This window comes from Eleginops maclovinus, chromosome 3, assembly GCF_036324505.1.
Source record: "Eleginops maclovinus isolate JMC-PN-2008 ecotype Puerto Natales chromosome 3, JC_Emac_rtc_rv5, whole genome shotgun sequence".
Taxonomy (NCBI): Eukaryota; Metazoa; Chordata; class Actinopteri; order Perciformes; family Eleginopidae; genus Eleginops; species Eleginops maclovinus.
Genome location: NC_086351.1, coordinates 25,737,145 through 25,758,429, shown reverse-complemented (window position 1 = coordinate 25,758,429; position 21,285 = coordinate 25,737,145). Strand labels below are relative to the sequence as shown.

The following is a 21,285-nucleotide window of genomic DNA, read 5'->3' as shown; positions in this document are numbered from 1 at the left end:
GGGAAGGAGTCGGAGCTTGTGCGGGACGTGGAACATCACCTCTCTGACCCTCACTTTTTCTACTGTTCTGTGTTTTCTTCTATTTTTCTAAAATTAATTTCCTAGTTCATGTTCAAAAAGTAAATTGTTGGTGACCTAAAAAAGTAGATCAATTTAACAACTTCAGAACAGGATTTCAAAGTATATTTGGAATAACCAATACCCAGCAATCAGACACAAAGTTCTACAGTGCGACAAAAACTGTGGAGGCCTTAATGTTCAATCAAGCTTTATTATTATTTCTTCACGCTTTGAGACTTGAAAACTGGATTGATGAAAGCTCAAATGTACCTTGGATTAAAATTGAAAGAGCTATAGACTAACCACCTAAACTTGGTGATGTCTTATTTTCTGCCATGTTGCCATATGATTGTTTGCATAAATTCTGAAACAACTATTGGCCAAGCAGTGGAAGTGTGGAAACAAGTCGAGAAATTGTGCAATTGGTCTGTATATTGGCATAGTAACACACCAATTCTTCATTACCTGTTATTATGAATTGGGGAAAAAAGCTATTCAATTCCCACAATGGCGAACCCGAGGAGCACATTATCTTTCTGACATAACCAACCACAACGGCGTGATGCCCTTCCAAGAATTGAAAGACACGTACAATTTGCCTGGCTCATCTTTCTTTTTCGATTTGCAATCACGCACTGCCTTGCTCACATATCCATTAGTTAAGGTCATATTAAGTTCAAATAGTGTGAGTGGTATTACTTCATTATATATAAAAAGCTTCAAGAGAAATTAATCTGATATATTGACATCTCTGCAGTTTGGAACGCAGATCTAAAAAACTGCACACAGACTATTGATTCCATGCCCCATATGCCTTCTCTGTAACCAAACGACTATTGGCACATATGTACACATGTTTTATGAATGCACTGCAGTCAGAAAGTTCTGGAAACAAGTGATTGGCTTTGTATCTGAGATTATTGGAGTTCACATACCCTGTCTTCCAAATATTGTATGTTGAATGATGATTCTTCCCCTAAGTCTACATGTTAGTCCATTCCTTTGACTTATCTGTTCATAGTCAAATGTGCGTGATCTGTTTTGGTCGGCTTTCCTCCTAGCTTCCTCTGTTTCTTCATGTCTGATCTCTAAATGCTTCTAAAGCATGTTAACAGTGGCCCAATATATCACCCCTGAGACTGGCTTCATCTTTACTATCAGCCTACTTCATCCTCTTAAAAATAGAATAGGCAAATGTATGCACATTGGATGTTAAATATCTGTGGGTGGGGGGATTGTGTGTGCCAGGATTGTAAAACACAGAAAAGTGGCCAATGGAACATGTCAGTGCGTGTCAGAAAATGAATCACTGCACATTATGTTCCACCCTTTTTTACATGAATCAACAGCACTTGCAAATGTAGCATGATTCCTTCTCTAGCATCATATATGTTGATTTAAATGCATCTCAATCATATGTGTGTGTGTGTGTGTGTGTGTGTGTGTGTGTGTGTGTGTGTGTGTGTGTGTGTGTGTGTGTGTGTGTGTGTGTGTGTGTGTGTGTGTGTGTGTGTGTGTGTGTGTGTGTGTCCCTCAGCCATGGACATCAGGCCTCTCACAGTGTGTTTGGCTGTTTGTGCAGCACTCTTGGCAGGTAATATGACCGCAGTATTAACACTGAGAACTAAGTCTTGTTGTTTTGTCAGGTTTTAAGTTATGTTAAATATCCCCTCTCTTCCCCAGTGTGTCAGGGCTGTTCTACAGGGAAAGAGTTCATCACAACATTTCTTCCTAATTACCAGCGTAGCTGGCAACGGCCAAAACTCACTTTGGTTTTAACCGCTCAGGACTCCAAAGCCACTGTTACCATAAAGGTGAGAGTCAGAGGTACATGCAATGGTCCAAAACAGGATCCTTTAATAGTTTATAATTCAGCATTTAGGCTCATTTAAATATTACATTGAAAGTCAAAGTCAAGCCAATTTACAGTATTAAAGGCTAAAGCACAGAAGCTCAGCGTATTCACCGAAGAGAAAGTCAGCATCCAGTCTGTTTTAATTAAACTGTTTCCTCTGTAACAAATCCCAACATATAACATGATCTAACATCTACAGGTCTGTTCAGTGAAATTCTACCGGCGGCTGAGACTCTCTGCAGGTCAAAGCCAGAGGGTGTCTCTGCCATGTGGATCTGAGCTGAAGAAGCAATTTGTTAATGAAAACTCAGCGGTTCAAATCTCATCCACTGCTGCAATCTCTGTGGTCTCTTTCAACCAGCAGTTTGCCTCAGGAGATGGCACCGTGGTTTCCCCCACAAAAGAGCTAGGTACTGACTACTTCGTGTTCACACCCTCAGGAAGCATTTCTTCCATGGACAAGCTTGTGGCTATTGTTAATGGCAATAGCAAGAATAGGATCATCATCTTACCAGCTGCTGATGTGTCACTGAGAGGTGGGTGCAAGTGGAAGTGTGGGAAGGCAAGGATCATTCGCCTGGCACCGTATGCATCTTACCTTTTACGAGGTCATACAACTTTGACCGGCACACGGATCCGATCCCAGAACCCTGTAGCTGTCTTAGCAGGCCACCAGTGTCTGGCCATGGGTTACACCTGTGAACATGTGTATGAACAGCTGCCCCCTGTGCACCGCCTGGGAAAAGATTACATGGTACCCTGGACCGGCAGCTGTAAGACCAAAAACCAGGCAGTGGTAGTGGCTACTAAAGACAACACTGAGTTGACTTGGCACAAGGCCTCAAAGAAACAGTTAAGTTTATTCTCAATTAATATGATATATTGTTGAAGCTACAGCCAAAGATGTCATGGTCTATCTGTGTGTCGGCAGTCCTATCCACCTTTACATCCAAACAAATACACCGTTCCATCCATCAACCTAACATATAATACTATACTGAAACATATAATGTAATACTTACTTTTGGAATTATAAATTGACTAGTTCGATAATGGGAACCTAATTCAAGCAAACATGGCAATCTGCACACCACAGACCTGTGTTACAACACTATGGTTTTCAGGCTGATTAAATATGCTGTGCTGTAAGTTAACATTTTACTGGTACTTTTGGTATCAACATTTTGCAACCGTATCTCATAATAATAGCTTCTATCTTGTGATTTAACCCTCTCTTCATTGTCATATCCTGTACATGAGAAAGGCTAATAAGGTTATCGCTTTTATAAGAAGACAGAGGCATAATTGTGCTTTTTGATTAAGCTTGCTTGTACTCCACTGCTAGATATTAATGTTAATGAGTATTCTTGATATATTATTACACATATACTGTGTCATAGTTATAGTTAGTCACTTACTTTAATGTTAGTCAAAACATTATTTGCACTCTACTGTCTATATTATAAGAGAACAATATGTTATGCCTCAATTGTATTTATTGTAAGTGAAAGTATCCGATGTGAGCTTCAATTCCGTAACTCTGTTTTATGACTCCAACAGGAAGCTCATGAAAGCTGGAGATGTCACTGTGCTCCAACTGACCGGCAAACATCCACAGTTTGTCAAGAGCAACAACAAAGTAATGGTGCTGCTTCTCAGCAACAACCGTCCTTATGACCCTTTCCTGATAACGCTGATCCCTTCATGCAAGCTTTCCACTGACTGGGCGGTTGACACCATGATTGGGCTTCGTAGTACTGTGTCCATTCTGTCCGAGAAGGAGGGGTCAGCCAGTGTGAAGGTGTGTTCGTCAGGAAGGTGCATCTCACCTAGGTGGAGTAGCCTCCTGACGGACAAGCGCTGGGTGTGGTCCAATGTAGTTGTGGGGTCTCAGTGGCATCATGTAACAGTGGAAGGTGACGCCCCTATGGCGGTGTACGCCTATGGCGGGAAGCACCGCCATTCTTACGGCATTGCAGGAGTTTGTACTGAAGGTACACACTAATTCTCACAATTCAATCACTTACAATATTTCTACATGTACATGTCTTACAGTGCATAATATATTTCTATTATAACTGATATCACTGTATTTATGTGTGAAAGGGATGAGGAAATTGCTGAGTCACAGTGCATATGTTAAACGCATTTTGATGGCATGATCATATATTCTGCCATGTGTTTATGTTTATGGTGTGTTTGTATTTTCTCTAGGTGTCATCCCTAGCCCAACTCCCCCAGACCCCTGTGAGAAGGTGAAATGTCGAGTAAAGGAACGTTGTGTGAAAGGGAAATGCGTTCACGTTTCTACAGCAACCTGTCGAGCGGTCGGTGACCCCCACTACAGCACATTTGATGGCCGACGCTTTGACTTCCAGGTTGGAACATCTTGAGCCCTAATCAGCAGCCATTCACTATAGAGTTTCCTTTTATCACACTCTTGGTATATTCTGTTGACACACTGAGACCAACGCTGAAGAACAGAACTTCTAGAAAAATGTTTTGTTAAAATGACCAATAATATTTGCCCCTCTAATGTTGGCGCTAGGGATCCCAATCCATTACTCAAGAAAGAGACATTATGATTTAGTGTAAGATAGCAATACTGTTGTTTGTGTTAGGTAAACTTCCCTTTTCCAAAGAAGAGCCAGCTGCATAGTATAGGTCAAGCGTATAGCTAATGACATGAGCATTGCCCAACAATAATGGTTACTAATAACAACTTTAAAACTTCCCCAACAAGAACACTATTTAAAGTGAATTAATTTGCCTCCTACCTAAACTCCTAAACTAAATAAGAGTACAATCATGTCTCAGCAACACAACACATTATATTGTAGCCATTCATCACACATTGCCTTACATAGTTTACAGTTTAGAACCTTTTGAAACAGAAAACCTTCAAGACTGCTGCGATTGCGATTTAGCGTTTAACAGGCACGACAGCCAATTGTGTTTCATTAATCCTCTTCATAAAGTGTGAGAATGGAGCCTCTGTTTTTTTTTGTTTGTCTGCTGGATAAGCCATGACCTGTGATATGATTCCAACTCACTGGGCCTGCTGGTCTTACAAGATTAAGTGTCCAAAATGTTTAAGTTAAGCAAACTTCATATTTCCTCTCAGGGTACCTGCACATACATTATGACTACAGTTGCAAAGAATGGGTCTGGCCTCACTGAATTCAATGTGATGACCAAGAATGACCACCGAGGTAACACTCACGTCGCATTTGTGAGGACTGTTGGAGTCACCGTCTACGACCAAACAATTACCATCGGCAGACACAGGTCACAAGTGGAGGTAACTTGTATCAGACATCATGCTGAGAGTATAATAGACTATACAAAGAGTTGTAGCATGCCATACCAATGTTGAATATTCATACCAACCTATCTGTATTTAGATAGACATTGTTGCTCCCTCTAGTAAATGAGTTATTTTCTGATTTCCTTGGGACATTTCTGAAAACGAATAGCAAATATTAAAAAGACAAATACATCTGATTGACAGAGAGCTGTGACACTGTTTACACAAAGAAAAGGTTGGTAAACATTAATATAACAATGTTTTAATTCATTTTGGTTCCCAGTTCTCTTAGCTTTTCACATAACTACACAGCTTTCTCCAACGCGGATCTTGTTTTGCAATGTATTTCAAGTGTCCACCTTTGTTCATAAGCAGTATTCCAGCTTGTTCTAAATGTTGTTGTGTTATTACCTTCAGGTCAATGGAGAACTGCAGTCCTTGCCTGTCAGTTTGTTGGGGGGTAAGCTCTCAGTAAAGCAGAGTGGAGGCTATGCTAGCCTCACCACTGACTTTGGCCTGAATGTCAGATATGACTGGAACATGATGCTGTACATCACAGTGCCTTCCTCCTACTATCAACACCTGGGAGGCCTCTGTGGAAACTACAATGGAGACAGCACAGATGACCTGCCTGAAGCAAGGGGTGAGGGTAGCTGTGGGAGAAGAGCCGGTTGGGTGGAGCTAGTTACAGTAACACTTTTAAAAAACATTGATTTTGAGGGAAGCCAAAAGTGCTAAAACTTCGAACTCATTTCTCTGTTAAGGACTCATTCCTGCACCACTCTTAATAGATTGGAATTACACTTTCTTCACAAGACATCCCAGGCGATTAAAGTGCTTTCAATTCTAACAGCAGTTTCCTTTTGTTCCTGGCAGACTCCAGTATCTCTACTGTGCTGAAAATGATCAAAAAGTGGAAGGCTGAGGACTCGGATCGGTTCTGTGATGATAACTGCGCTGGTCGCTGTCCTCAGTGTTCAGAAAAGCAGAAGGCCCACTTCAGTCAGCCCAGACTCTGTGGGGTCATGACAAAGGCCAATGGACCTTTTTCAGCCTGCCTCAAACAGGTGGATCCCTCTATGTACATGGACAACTGTGTCTATGATGTCTGTGTCAATAAAGGTAAGTCGATATTTGAGTTCGATCACAGTTTTTTGGGGTAGAATACTCAACCATATTCACAAATCTATAAGTTGATGCCAAGGTGCCCTTCAGCAAGGCAACAATACTCGAAGAAGTATTCAGAATTCATACAAAAAATACAATAGTCAATTGTAAAAATACTCTGTTGTAAGTAAAAGTCCTCCATTAAAATGTTTACTTAAAGGTGCCATAGAATGTAAAACTGTATTTACCTCGACATAGTTGAATAAGGAGAGTTTGGTACATTGGACTGACATACTGTGAACCTCAAACACCATTGGTTCCTCCTTCACGTGCAAATCATGAATATGCATATCACAGTGGGAAAACGGGTGAATTACAAGTAAGTAATATATACATATGTTAGACACAATCAACACAGTTTGACAGTATTGCAAGTAACCGCATCTGGACATTTTTTAGATCAACCAAAGTTATATAGCTTCTTTGTAGACATCAGAGAACAATTTAAAATACCAGATAGATGCTTTCTATGGCACCTTTAAGATAAAGAACAACACTATTTGAATCTATGAACTAAAAATTAATTACTAATTTGAATGACTTTTTTATTGTTTTTACCTTTAGTTATCTAAACCTACAGCTCCGGAAAATTAAGAGACCACTCCAATGTTTTTCTTAAATCTCAATCTCTACATTTATGGCAGCCATTCCAGTGTGATTAATTAAAAAAAAAAAACATACCTATATATAATAAAACAAGAGAAAATGATAATGCTGAAGTGGTCTTTATAACTAACTAAATGTCATTGTTTATTTATTGTACAACTAAAGTTATCAGATAAATGTTCTGTTTGCCCTTAATATTACCATGGGTTGAATGCAAAAATGACTTAATAGTGCTTAAAGTGTGTGTACATGTGTGTGCTGACAGAAAGAGGATTTTAATATCCTATCACAGACTGCAGGAGACTGTTTGATCCTCAGCATTTCAGGAAGTTATTTTCTCTAAATAATAAAGCATCTGTGTTTGTCCAGGTGCAAGAAAGTTTCTCTGTGATAACCTGAAAAGTTATGCTGATGCCTGTCAGTCAGAAGGAGTGAAAGTCAACCCTGAGTGGAGAATGATTACTAAATGCTGTAAGTCCCTTTTGAACACCGTCATAACTTATCATAAACCACGCAGTCCTATCATCTGAATGCTATACAGTAACCTTTCTATTATATACTACTAATTCTTATCACTAAAACGGGAATATTCTAACCTAAGGATTCAATCTTGGTATCTGCGAAAATAATGAGAATTTGGGTGACTTTGCTTTTAGTTTTTTTGTCTTCAGTACTGACTGGCTGGTGGAAACCCCAGACATCGTACCTCTGAAGGGTCACTCACACACCTTGAGAAAACACATAAAAGCTTCAGACATTGTACAACCAAAATCCCATTCAAAAAACCATTGACTTCCCGATGAGAGAACCAGTATTTGCTCAAATGCGAACTCATTTCCAGGTTTAAATACTCATTCCTGCACAAATTGAAAGTCACGTTTTGCTCTGATGGCTATGAAAATAAACCCTACAGGATGGGAACAGAAATGTCTAATCCAAACACGAATAAATTATTCAAACCTTCAAAAAGATGAATCTTGTTTAATAGTTGTATGCTGTTGTTTTGTTTTAGACATGCAGTATTTAAGGGGAACAATGAGCTCAAATATGATAATGATGAATAAAGATCTCCACTCCCCTTCCCAGTCCTCTCTTGTCCAAAGGGCAGCCAATATATTGCGTGTGGCTCCCCCTGCCCTGCCTCCTGCTCAGATCCAGACAGTGAAAAGCAGTGTAAGGAACCCTGTGTGGAGGGGTGTCAATGTGATAAAGGACTGGTGCTCAGTGGAGACAGGTAACTAAACAGTTCCTTACAGAGGCAAATACTTTATGAATAAACAAACCTACAGCAAGATTATGTTACACTAGGCCATAGTTTAATGTTTGGTGTCCCATGATCACAGATTGATTCATTAAAGTGTTCTGGGGGAAACAGGCTCGTTGTGATCTTAACATTACCCACAGAGAGGTTTAGTGCCTTGGAAAGCAGTACATCTGATCTGTAGTAAATGTGCTAGAACATGCATAACCACACACATTGGTCATTTCGAAGCAGTGGAAATTAATATTTTACCAGGAGTGATTCATACATGTTTTGTTTTGTCAAGTTCTAAGTTCTTTATCCTCCTATGCAATGACAGAGAAGCAGTCTTAAGAATACCAAGTTAAGATCGCAGGCTTCAGCCAACAAAGCAAATAATGCACGTAAACGTTTTAAATCTAAGAAATCTAAATATATCTCATTTGATGTGTGTTTCAGATGTGTTCATAAGTCTAGCTGTGGATGTCAACATAAAGGCAGATATTACTCACCAGGCAAAGCTTTCTGGGCTGATAACACCTGCACTACCAAGTGTGATTGCATTCAAGGCAAAGCCAGGGTGGGTGATTGTGTGTGTGTGTGTGTGTGTGTGTGTGTGTGTGTGTGTGTGTGTGTGTGTGTGTGTGTGTGTGTGTGTGTGTGTGTGTGTGTGTGTGTGTGTGTGTATGTGTGTGTGTGTGTGTGTGTGTGTGTGTGTGTGTGTGTGTGTGTGTGTGTGTATGTGTGTGTGTGTGTGTGTGTGTGTGTGTGTGTGTGTGTGTGTGTGTGTGTGTGTGTGTGTGTGTGTGTGCTTGTTTCCTTAACAAGAGAAAACACCTGAACTATAAGGACACTCAGAAAAATAATGACATTTTTTGCATCCCCATCTTTCCGAGCTCACTACAGTGTTTTAGATCCCCAGAAAGTGTGTGTGTTGGAGAGTCTTTGCAATAACATTGTGTTGCTAATTTTCATCTCCCCCACTGTGTTCTAATATTTTCTTATGTTCTCTCCTGCTAATGAAGTGCAAATCAGTGTCCTGTAAGAAGAACGAGCTATGTGCTCTGAAGGAGGGGGTTAGGAAATGCTACCCAACATCCTACGCAACATGCAAGGGCACTGGAGACCCCCACTACCAAAGCTTTGACCAACGGCGGTTTGATTTCCAGGGCACTTGTACTTATGTCCTGTCTCAAATCATCAAGGGATCAGACAAGGATCTGGAGCCGTTCCAGGTGCTGGTCCAAAACGAGAATCGAGGCCGTAACAAGGCTGTGGCCTACACCAAGTCCGTCTCTCTGAATGTGTTCGATGGCATCACTGTCAGCATGAGTCGTGGCAATGCAGGGAAAATACTGGTGAGATCAATCGCCTCCTGCAGGATATACATGGAAAATAACAGAAATGCTAGTCCCAACATATCAGTAATCAGTAATATTCGAAGTTCAAAGGCTTATTGTCAAATGCACAGTATCTACAGAACAGTGTGGTTATGGCAATTACAACCCCAGGCCCCTCCAAAAATGCAACATAAACACATTTAAGACATAAAACAATAAAACCAACAATAAAACAATACAAATTGTGCTAGAAAAAAACAGAGTAGAAATTAAATAGTGCAAGATAATGTTGCAAGACTAATGTGCAAGACATGCAGGAGACAGTAACTATGCAAGTAAATAGAAAAAAAAAAGTAAAATGGAATGCTTTACAGTTCAGTGAAATAAAATACTGCTATTTTTGAGATGCAAACACAAATTAGCTTCTCACAAGATGCAAATGTAATAAAAAAGAAAGCAAAACAAATGATAAATCATTGAATGTTATTCAGATTTAATGGTTGAATCTAAACCCCCCTCCCCTCTCAGGTCAACAGCCAGTCTGTAAACCTTCCTTACTCCATGGAGGATGGCAAGCTTTCTCTGTACCGGCAAGGCTACTTTGGCGTGGTGACCACATCTTTTGGTTTGACGCTCAGGTTCAACTGGAACAGCTACGTCAGCTTGACTTTGCCCAGTTCATACTCTTCTGCTACAGGTGGTAAGTTATGGTGCATCAGTGGTTGGGGGTTGTTAAGTTTACTCCCAGTATAAAGCAAACAGTGGCATATTGTATTCAGATGTGAGTTTAGTGCCTAAGATACTTCATATTGCTACTCGTCACCGGCTGAAAGCTTTATTGAGATGATGAGCAGGTGATATTTAAGGGGATCCTAGCGTCCCTAAACTATGCTCTGCCTTTTCAGCTTTCTCTTTTAAAGCCTTCATAGGTTCCCTGTCAATTTGAAAACCTATCCTTGTTTTTACAGAGCAATAAGAAAAACAATTATGAGCATTCATTTGAAAATCCTGAAAAATCTTTTGTTATAATGCTTCCAAGGAGCTCATATACCATTGTAGCTTCAGAGAAAACATCTGCTCACAGTTTTCAATCTTCCAGAAGTTGCAACATGGGTGTGTTTTTTAAGGTGTAATGTCTTCTTTTTTTTTAAGGCTTGTGTGGAAATTACAATGGTAAACCTGGCGATGACTTACTGAAACGGGATGGCAACTTGGCTAACCACATTAACGTCTTTGGACACAGCTGGAAGGTGTGTAATAGCTGAGATTTGGGGTGTATGAGCATCCTACACAATCATGAACTGAACAAAAAAACACACACTTTAAAAACTCCATTAAGTCATATACTGTAAAACTGTACAGTATATTAACACAAAGCCAGCACAGACTCCACACAGGCCCGGGCACAGCTGTGTCAGTCAGTTCATACAGCAGGAAGAATGACGTGTTGCTACATGGTGGACAGAAGGAGAATGAAGTCGCATCTTAACTCCAACATTGTTTCGCAAGAGAAATATTGTAACTTTGAATTCACTATCAATTATCATGCTGTAAACACATTATGAAGGAAGTCTCATTAGGAATGGCCAGACGATGCAGGGAAGATGGTACCAGGTTCAGTGGGATGAGGAGGGTTGAGGCAACAACACTGCGGGATTACGGTGGTTCATTGAGTGTGGAAGCTGCGCCTGAAACCAGTGTGTTTGAAGTTAAGAGAAGGGGGGGGCATGCTGAGAAAACATGAGACAAGAGGGCTGGACACAGGTATACTCAGTTGATTTATTGGAGACAGCTGGAAGTGTGAGCTTATTCCTGAACCTTGGTAGTAATAAGGAGATGCATGACCACTTGCTGCAACAACTTTATAAAATAACATCAATAAATACCATCAGTTAGGAAAAAGCTAAAGATAAAAGTGAGTTTTAAGAAGAGGTGTTAAAGAGGATACTGAGTTTGCGCATAAGATGAGTCCCCCAGCACAATATGAGGCCAGCCCTGTTACTTACAGCCTCAATAGAAAGAGAAACATTGGACAAAAAAATGACACATTTGGACCTGTTTTATTTAATATAAGCCAACACTTTTCAAAAATCACTCGTCTTATGTCAACATCTTTATCATGACTTCTTCATTACTCTTAAACACTGTCGCTTTTATGTCATTGCCTGCAGGTGGGAGGAGATGCCGGCTGCACCAGTGACTGTCCTAACGGGAAATGTCCCGAGTGTGAGCCTGCGCTGATCCTGCGTTACGGGGACCAGAAATACTGCGGCATCATTGCTGACAAACTCGGACCGTTTGGGTACGAAAGATACGACAGTGTGATGATACTGTGTAAACGCCATCTTGGCTTTCACAGTGGCACATTGTTCAACTGAAGCTGCTAATGTGTTTCTAATCTTTCAGTCCCAAGCACAGTCATTTCATCTCAATGTCACTGAAAACATGTTTCCTGTTAGAATTATTTATACAATTAGTCCTTTATGTCTGATACAAATCACCAGAGGAACGATTCATGTTGAGAAGAATCTAATGTGTCTCACCCCTTCCTGTAGAAGAACAGTTTTTAATTGGCTGCAGATAAAAGAGAAGAATATTATTCCATGGCCTACAGTATTCAATATCTAGCATGTGTCTCATTTAAATAACTGCTTTAATATATGACCTACTCCTGGGTAAAGCAAGAAACAATAAATACTTATGCTAAGTATTTAAAACCCAATAACTAAATGCTGTTGGATATATAAAAGCCCCGTCCTTACATTGTGTATTCCTCTGTTAAACCTGTTTGTGTCTCTGCCCCTGCAGACAGTGTCACAGTAAATTGGACCACACCTCCTTCCTCAAAGACTGTGTTTTTGATCTGTGCATGTACCAAGGCCACGCCTCCGCACTGTGCAACAGCCTAACAGCTTTCAGCACCAGTTGTCAAGAGGCAGGAGCTACAGTGGGGAGCTGGAGAACCCCGACGTTTTGTCGTAAGACACACACACACACGCACGCACGCACGCACGCGCGCGCACACACACACACACACACACACACACACACACACACACACACACACACACACACACACACAAACAGTTCACTAACTATAAAAAACGATTCAGAAACAAAAGCCTAAATCATTATGAGCCGGACAGATGATTTCCTATATATTTTTGTTTACCTGTAAAAATGATTTGATTATTATTTTTTGGATTTGTACCAAGACATGATTTTTAATTTTTTATTTCTTTAAAACAACGAGTATCACGAATGCTGATGACTGTGAACTGAACTTAGATTTTCATTAACGTAATGTATGCTAGAACTTTTTTTTAAGCTTCTTCTTGCCCCTTTTAAACATGAAGTAAAACTGCTTGAGTATTTATTGTTATACCTGTAAAGTCTTTGTTAACATGTTCAGTAAATTGACTAATAACTTTAACTCCACGATAGAGTCACTGCCCTTCTGTTGTTTATTAATAATAATAAATGTTGCTTATCAACAGCACACGTAAGACGTCTAAATGTTCCTTGCTAGCGGGTTTTTGTTTCTTTCTTGTCTTGAACCTGTCCCGATAATGTACTTGAATGTTAGAAAAAGACACAGGCATATCTGTAATGTCTCTAAGGAAGATTGCCTTTCCTTGTGTGTCTCTGCAGCGCCGTCATGTGGTGCAAACAGTCACTATGAGCAGTGTGGCCCCCCCTGCCCGCTCACCTGCAGTGGCCTCGCCCCCCCAGAGGGCTGTGACAAGAGTGCCCCTTGCACAGAAGGCTGTGTGTGTGACGATGGATTCATGTTGAGTGACGACAAGTGTGTCCCTCTATCAGAGTGTGGCTGCCAGTACGAAGCACAGTATTATCTGAGCGGACAGGTACTGCAGCAGAAGATACCCCCCCTCTCAATGCCTCTTCCTCTCTGTCCCCTCTACTGATGTGTCTGCTCTCTCCTCAGGTGTTCTATCTAGGAAAGGCCTGTAACACTCGTTGTGTGTGTACAGATGATGGACAAGTGCAGTGTGATCCTAAATCTGACTGTTCAGCCCATGAGAAGTGTGTTGTGAAAGGAGGCTCCTCCTCCTGTGCTCCCAAAGGTGTGGGCTCCTGCTCTGTGAGTGGAGGCAGGATGGTCCAGTCCTTCGATGGACAGGTAAAGTAAATTTTTTGTCTGCATAAGGCAACAAGTAAGCAAAGTATCTAAGCCTATTGCATTATGAACCTTATCCCCAAGTAACACATTTTATCGATAGAACATTATTTTAATATCTATTTATGTAACGACATCAATGATTGCTGTCTTGTTGGTTTCTGATAGCTCTCCACTATTAGATTTTGCGAATCTTATTCTTACTTATTTGTGAAATGTTTAAAATCTTCTCCATAAGAATCATCCAAATCTAAAAGTGATAAGTCATGTCTTTAATCTTGACAAGTATTTTGGATATTTTATGAGGATAGCTTAACACTTCATATTAATATTCATTGAGGACATTTGGTTAAAACATGGAAATCACAGATAATCCATGTGGGCCAACACATCAGCAGAATACACTGACTAATCTGCTAATGGAGAAGTTCCTTACAGCCGCTGAAACCAATATCTTTATGATAACAAAGTATCAAATGACAAAGGGACAAAATAAAAGGCGTAGCTTGTACTGATGAACTGAAACTTGAATCTGGAGATCTCCTCTGCTTCACACAGCTTTAAAGAGATTCAGCTCATTGTTTTGCTGTCAGGCCCATAACTGCTCTGGTTTACTCTCAACACTCTCATGGTACTCTTTAAAGTAGCAGCAGGCAGCTGTTTTCATGTCAGATGAACCCAGTGGAGCATTTTTCCTTACCATATCTGTTCCACCTCCTCTCATCCTGCATCCTGTAGGCATATCCTCTGTTGGGAGACTGTTTGTTCTTGTTGGCACTAGTGGAGGAGAACAAAAGAGGGCTGGAGCCCTTCACTGTGTATGTACATCAGCAAACGCACAAGGACGGTTCGGTCTCTCGCAGTGTGGAGCTCCAGGTCTACGACATGGAAATGACTATGGAGACAGGGGTCGTCTGGGAAATCAAGGTATGATTGACAGGTTAGGTATGAAGTGTGTTCCCACATCCATTATTTTCACAAACAGATGTTCAGAATACTGTCCAACAATCTGGTACTACCTATGTCTATTCTCACTCAGTCTTGCCTGTCAGCTTAGTCAACATAATGTTCAGGTCCTTATGGACAGCCAGGTCTTATTTAGTGTCCATTTGGTTAAAGAGTATTTTTATAAGGATTGGGGTGTGCATTATTGGGGACAGTCTCAGTAGTCTTCACTGCTGGTGACACCATCATCTGCAGCTTGTTGACACAGGGTTTAGGAGAGAGAGGAGTGGGCGGAGTAAACTGGGATGAACCCATGGTACCAGCTCACGTGATGTAATCATTTGTCCCCTTCTGTGTCACAGGTTGATGACATCAGAGTCTCCCTCCCTGTGTCCCTGGCTGATGGGAAATTGCGTGCACATCAAAATGGCATCAACATCATCATTGAGAGTGACTTTGGTCTGAAGCTGACCTACGACACTTTGGCAGGGGTGATCCTACAGGTCCCCTCCACCTATGACAGCGCTCCACGGGGTCTCTGCGGAAACTATAACGGCAAGCAGTCTGATGATCCGTCCTCTGCAGCAGAGAAGTCAGCAGACTCAGAGGAATCTCTGGTCATAAAGAGGGACGACAAGTCATGTGAGGCCAGCTGTGGGGCCGCTTCCTGCCCTAAACCCGATAACTCAAAGAGCCCAGATGCCAAAAAGGCCTGTTACATCATCAGAAATAAGAAGGGCCCCTTTGCAGGATGCCTTTCGACAGTGAACCCGAATCCAGACTACAGGGCTTGCGTCAGGCAAGGATACCTTTAATGTCCAAGTCATGCATCTTATACATCTATAACTGTGATCCAGCGGGTTGCGGTTCCACAAACTTTAATCTGACCTCTCCCTGCCTCACACTTTGACTTTCTGTGACACTGTATTTGTGTGTACACAGCGGAGGTGGAAGTATTCTGATTATTTAGTTAGGTAAAAGTAGCAATTGGACATTTAAAAATACTCAGTAAGAAGTTAAAGTCCTGCTTTCAAAATTGTACTTTAGGAAAAGTACAAAAGTATTAGCATCAAAATATACTTTAAGCACCAAAGTAAAAGTACTCATTATGCAGAATAGCAGATTTAAGCACCATACTGTATAGTTGAAATGATTGCATTAGGTTCAATTGGATAAGGTTAAATGTACTTTATGGATCAAATTTGAGAAATGTTCTTTTACAGCAGCATGTCGAGAATGCATTGCACATCAATTAATACAAAATGTAATGAATTTATAAAAATAGAAAATATTTCAAATATCTAACTCTAATCATTGTGATTTATAATTACTGATGCATAATATGTTCATCACTTGGTAAAAGTGGGGTTTATTTAATTGACTTTATATGTATCTTAGCTTATAATAATATATGATAATGTATATCAGTGATTATTATTTTGTAGTAATACTCTAGACCTGCTAAGTAACTAATTATGTTTAATAATTGTGGCAGATTAAAAAGTAAAATACTTGCCAAAAAAAAGTAGAACTGTGAAAGTACAAAGTAGCATAATGTGAAAACTCATGTGAAGTGCCATTCTTTTGAATTTTGGGTACTTGGGTTAAAGTACTTAGTTACTTTCCATCACTGGTATACCATTTTCTGTGATGAAGGACAATTAAGGACATTTCAGATGCATTCACTTGTCCGCCAGCAGTGTAGATGTTCTGATCATATGACTCACACATTCATTAAATGATGCCAACTCTAATGTTCTACTTTCAACTATGTATCTGCCTTGAAGAATTATTTCATTTATTACTAAATATAGAGCAAATGTTCATAAAGCTGCATATTACATTAGAACCCCCCTTCTCAAAGTACTTTTTCTGATCATAAGATGACCCTCTGACCAGTCTCCATGTTCCCAGATCTCAGCCCCTCATTTAGTATAATTTCATGAAAGCATAGAGAGACAAAACAGATATAATAAAGCAGAATTGTCCATCACCTAGTGTCTCTGTTAAGGCCCTTTGCTCCCTGTAATGAAAGTACTTTTTTCGTTTTTCAGGGAGATGTCGACAGATGGAGCGGGCAAGGACATCCTATGTCGTCACATCCAGAACTATGTGACTGCCTGTCAGCTCGCCGGGGCAGAGATCGAAATATGGAGGAGTGATAGCTTCTGTCGTAAGTCTGCCGGGACGCTCTCTCTGAATGTGGCTAATTTAACACTCTCATGCAGATGTCCTGAGATAAGAAGTACATTAGACAATAAAAACAACAATATTTAAGAAAACGCATTTTAGTGTTTTGGGAAATTCTGAATTTGTAAATGTTTCACCCACTTTTGTGTTACGTTGTAATTTGCTAATGTGTTTTAACACGTGATTTGCTGTGCCTATTCTATTGCCACTCTTGCACAGATTAAACAGAATCTTCTCCAAAAACAATCCCCAATGGTTCAGACACCACAGTAGATACTAACCAACAACTTGTTGAAGTATGTAATGCAATTAAAGGGTGTTATTAATTGAATTAAAAATGCAAGTGAGAGGACTAATGGGCTCGCCTGTCAGGAATGCTGACATGACCTCATTTACTGTCCATCAGGCTTCTACCTGACAACAGAGGAGATAATACAGACTTTAAGCCGTTTACAAGTTAAGCAGAAGTTAATGGGAATGATCCCTAGTGCTTCTCTGCTTCTCCTAGATAAAGGAGAGCTTTTCATTAGCAAATGTAGCTCACTAAAGAGACACATGTTCATGCGTCTCATCTTCTAATCTGATCTAACAATACAAAGACTCATAATTACGAGCCAACTAAACCTGTCTACTTCGAAATCAGAAAAACGGCCAAATATTTTTAGATGTTACACAAATGAATACTGAATACTGATCCTCCGGGCGTGATTTCTGTTGCAGCTGTGACTTGTCCGGCGGGAAGTCACTATGAGCTGTGCTCTTCCTCCTGCACCTCCACCTGCTCCTCCCTGCAGAGCTCAGGGTCCTGCCCCCCCTGTCAGGAGGGCTGCCAGTGTGACGACAGCCTGATGTCTGACGGCGCCCGCTGTGTCACTGTGGAGAAATGTGGCTGCGTGTTTGACGGACAATATTACAAGGTGACTCCCATCATCCACACCATAATGCGTATTCAGTACAGAATGAGAGCGCAGCACTGGGATGTTGTTCGTCCAATTTCAAATGAAGCTTTGACCATGAATTAATATAAAGCTAATTTCAGAAAGGGGCCTTACAGTGTTTTGCAATACATTATATTTCACATTTAATACTGCTCTTACTGGCTGCTACTCCCAACCTAAGACTTTAACAACACAGTTGTGAAATAACACAACTCTTTTACAATGTTGTGAGTGGCTGCTACTGCAAAACTTTGATACGTTCACTTACTCTGATAATGTTGCTACACATTCTTTGTTTGTTTGTTGATGTTTTGTATTGTTCAAGTAGATTTAAGTGTGATCTTATTCATTTTCAGTCGGGTACATCAGTGCTGCTGGAGGACTGCTCCAAGCGCTGCTCCTGTGAGGCGGGACAATACAGCTGCAGCTCCACCAGCTGCCAGGAGGGGGAGGAGTGTCGCAACAAGGACGGAACGCTGGGATGCTACTCTACGGGTGGGTGATCTTTAACTTTTATCCAGCCATGTTTGCTAATGTTCAGAAAGCAATGCATGCTCAGGCCTGGAGAATTCTGTTGGTTCCCATTTAACAGCATAAAATCTGAACTCCACCGTTTTATCATCATTCATCTTATCAGCATTCAGGCTACCTTTACACGGAAACGATCTGAAACAAAAACGCAAAAGTGGCGTTTCGTTTTCACTTTTAAATCTGCATTTAGACGAGCGTTTTAGGGTGAAAATCTGCGTGCATACGGAAACGCAAAAGTGTTTGACGACGGGGACAGGCGCCCTCATGTTTGTTACTTGTCCCTCAATGTGAGGACGGAGTTCCTCACTCAGGGCAAACAGTACGGAGCCCCTAAGGTGACATGAAAAAAAAAAAAAAAAAGTTTAGTTTCAAGTGCGCACGTGAAAGTGGTGACGCACGTGAAAATGGTGACGACTTGCGAGCAAAGCAGCAATGTCCTTATAATAAAGACCGAGATTGAAATATAGCGCAACTAACTCCTGTACTGTAGTCATTTCTTTCACTGACTGTCTCCAGTATACGCTCCGTACCAGTAGCCCTATGGGCCAGGCTACATCAATCTACAGCTTTCACGTTTCACATGCGAAAATTTTCATGCCACGCTTGGTCGTCTACCACCTCATTCATGAAGTTATCCCACCACTGAGAAGTCCTCCCAGGTCTCACCCACAGCTGTCTAGGTCGCCTGCTCTCTCTATGAACTTCAAGAATTTCGAGAACGTAGTTCATATTTTTGGTCTGTTCTTTACTACTCTCGCTCATCATTGCTGTTATCTGATGAAATGACTCTTGAACGTCAATTACAGCGCCTAACGCGAGTTGAAAGTCCGCAGGGACGGACATGTTGATAGCCTTCTAATGTGTTTCCCTCGGTTTTCTGGCGCTTTATTATGCTTGTCACGTCATTTCTATGTGACGAGAAACGAAGTTTTGCGTTTTTCATCCTTTACACGGTGGCGCGACAGTGGAGCGTTTTCAAGAATTCCACTCTGGAGGGTGGTTTCACTTTCTTGCGTTTTCATCCCCCCAAAACGCCGTTTCCATCTAAACGATATAGTGCATCCGCAAAAATGTTTTGCGTTTTTAAGCCGTTTTTGTTTCCGTGTAAAGCCACCCTAAGTGCACTCCAGGGTGAGTCAGCTATTTGTGACTTCACAATTGGGTGTGCTACACACCTGAAGGGAGGAGGGTGAGACTCCTTTCAGCATGTTGCTCAGATATTCTAGGGCAGCCAAATACTTTCATTTGCAATTTAAACTAACAAAAAGAAAATACCAGGCCCCAAATACGTATACAGAGCAACAAATAGCAAATTATCACTAATAAAAACACCGTATACCAACACAAATCAATAAACACGTAATTGAATCGAAAGAAAGTACAACATTTTTTTAAAGAGCCAATTTAAAAAGGTGGTTGGCTCTCTGAATCATGAACACCCTGCAAAGGCAATATAGCATTGGACAGGAAGAATAGCTCAATGATGAAGAAAAGTAAATACAAAAGGAAAAGTAAATACAAAAGGAACTAAATCTATAATATTGTTAAAAAATGTACAACTTCCAAATGCCAAAACTGTAATGGTGTTTTTCTATTTGTCGTCCCATGTTTGTTTGATTTTAATACTTACTTTTACATTGAGTTTCTCTTGAATAACCATACGTGTGTGTGTGTGTGTGTGTGTGTGTGTGTGTGTGTGTGTGTGTGTGTGTGTGTGTGTGTGTGTGTGTGTGTGTGTGTGTGTGTGTGTGTGTGTGTGTGTGTTGCAGACCCTTGTGCTGAGGTTGAGTGCCGAGTAAAGGAGCATTGTGTGGTGTCAGAAGGCCAGGGAGTGTGTGAACCTGATTCTACAGCCTTATGTTGGGCTTTTGGCGACCCGCACTACAACACGTTTGACAAACGCAGTTACTCTTTCCAGGGAACCTGCACTTATGTCCTCGTCAACACCACAGGTTAGTATTTGTCTGCTCTGCTCAACACTCAAATGATCAACACTTTCCATTTAAATTACTACCAAACAAATAGAGTGGTGCAGGAATGAGTCCTAAATCCTCGATTTGAGTTAGCATGTTATTACTTCAGGTTCCCTCGTCTTGTAGTCAATGATTTTTGAAATGTGTGACACAAGCTGAAGATGTTTACTTCAGTGAATACCCGACTGGTGAATGGTGAAGCTCCTATGTGTTATGAAACAATGGTTGCTAATAAGTGACTAAATGAGTCTAACGGTCATCAAGCTGAACATTAGCGGTGGTGATGCACAGCCGTGTTTGTTTATAGCCTTACGTTACATTTTAACCTCCGGCGATTTAATATATGCTTCAAAACTAATAAACGTGGTGTTAATATGCGAAGATTATCCTGCTGAATAAAACGTGTCAGTATCATATATTATTATCACAGCTTATTTTTCTGCGGTATTTTAAAATCCAATGAAAACATCGCTTTGTCTTTTGTTGAGGGAGCTCAATGCTAACTTCCGGGCCGGTGAACAAAATACATCAACATTGCACCACTCTATCACTCTACCATTCACTAAAAGAGATGACCTGAGAGTCATGAGATCAACTTAACGAATGACCTTCCTTCCTGCATGTGTGAAGTTTTTAGATTTTACAGCCCCAAAATACGCACATACTAAAAATCTTGGACACACTGCTAACATTAACATAAATAACTTCCTCAGGTCGCGATCCCTCCCTGCCACCATTTACTGTGATCAGCAAGAATGAGATACGAGGAAACCCTGAAGGTTCCTTCGTGCGTTCAGCCACTGTGGAGATGCTGGGCCACCGGATCTCCATCCCCTCCTCTGACAGAGGGGTCATACTGGTGGGTCTTTGTTCACAACATACATAATGCCAGCACTGACAACCTTTCATGCTCTATTCTGTACATTAGATTCCTTTCTATTTATCGACACTAAGAAAAATCAAGGATTAAGTGTTTGGTCATGTAAGCCTTCACT

The 21,285-nt window shown here is 40.8% G+C and overlaps 1 protein-coding gene across 1 annotated transcript in view; it reads left to right on the top strand.

The window, feature by feature from the left end:
* Positions 1–1,597: 1,597 nt before the first annotated feature.
* The window catches only part of LOC134860980 (IgGFc-binding protein-like), a 33,751-nt gene continuing 14,063 nt past the window's right edge, over positions 1,598–21,285 (top strand). Inside the window, exons 1-25 of the mRNA XM_063877926.1 lie at positions 1,598–1,654; positions 1,744–1,874; positions 2,115–2,767; positions 3,476–3,909; positions 4,130–4,293; positions 5,040–5,216; positions 5,640–5,865; positions 6,099–6,344; positions 7,365–7,466; positions 8,082–8,229; positions 8,695–8,815; positions 9,261–9,593; positions 10,104–10,275; positions 10,728–10,825; positions 11,747–11,877; positions 12,384–12,553; positions 13,227–13,441; positions 13,522–13,716; positions 14,452–14,640; positions 15,021–15,457; positions 16,713–16,831; positions 17,569–17,765; positions 18,143–18,281; positions 20,087–20,269; positions 21,004–21,149. Coding sequence (XP_063733996.1) covers positions 1,600–1,654; positions 1,744–1,874; positions 2,115–2,767; positions 3,476–3,909; positions 4,130–4,293; positions 5,040–5,216; positions 5,640–5,865; positions 6,099–6,344; positions 7,365–7,466; positions 8,082–8,229; positions 8,695–8,815; positions 9,261–9,593; positions 10,104–10,275; positions 10,728–10,825; positions 11,747–11,877; positions 12,384–12,553; positions 13,227–13,441; positions 13,522–13,716; positions 14,452–14,640; positions 15,021–15,457; positions 16,713–16,831; positions 17,569–17,765; positions 18,143–18,281; positions 20,087–20,269; positions 21,004–21,149 — 5,181 coding nt within the window. The 5' untranslated portion in view covers positions 1,598–1,599. The remainder of the gene's footprint in view (positions 1,655–1,743; positions 1,875–2,114; positions 2,768–3,475; positions 3,910–4,129; positions 4,294–5,039; positions 5,217–5,639; positions 5,866–6,098; positions 6,345–7,364; positions 7,467–8,081; positions 8,230–8,694; positions 8,816–9,260; positions 9,594–10,103; positions 10,276–10,727; positions 10,826–11,746; positions 11,878–12,383; positions 12,554–13,226; positions 13,442–13,521; positions 13,717–14,451; positions 14,641–15,020; positions 15,458–16,712; positions 16,832–17,568; positions 17,766–18,142; positions 18,282–20,086; positions 20,270–21,003; positions 21,150–21,285) is intronic.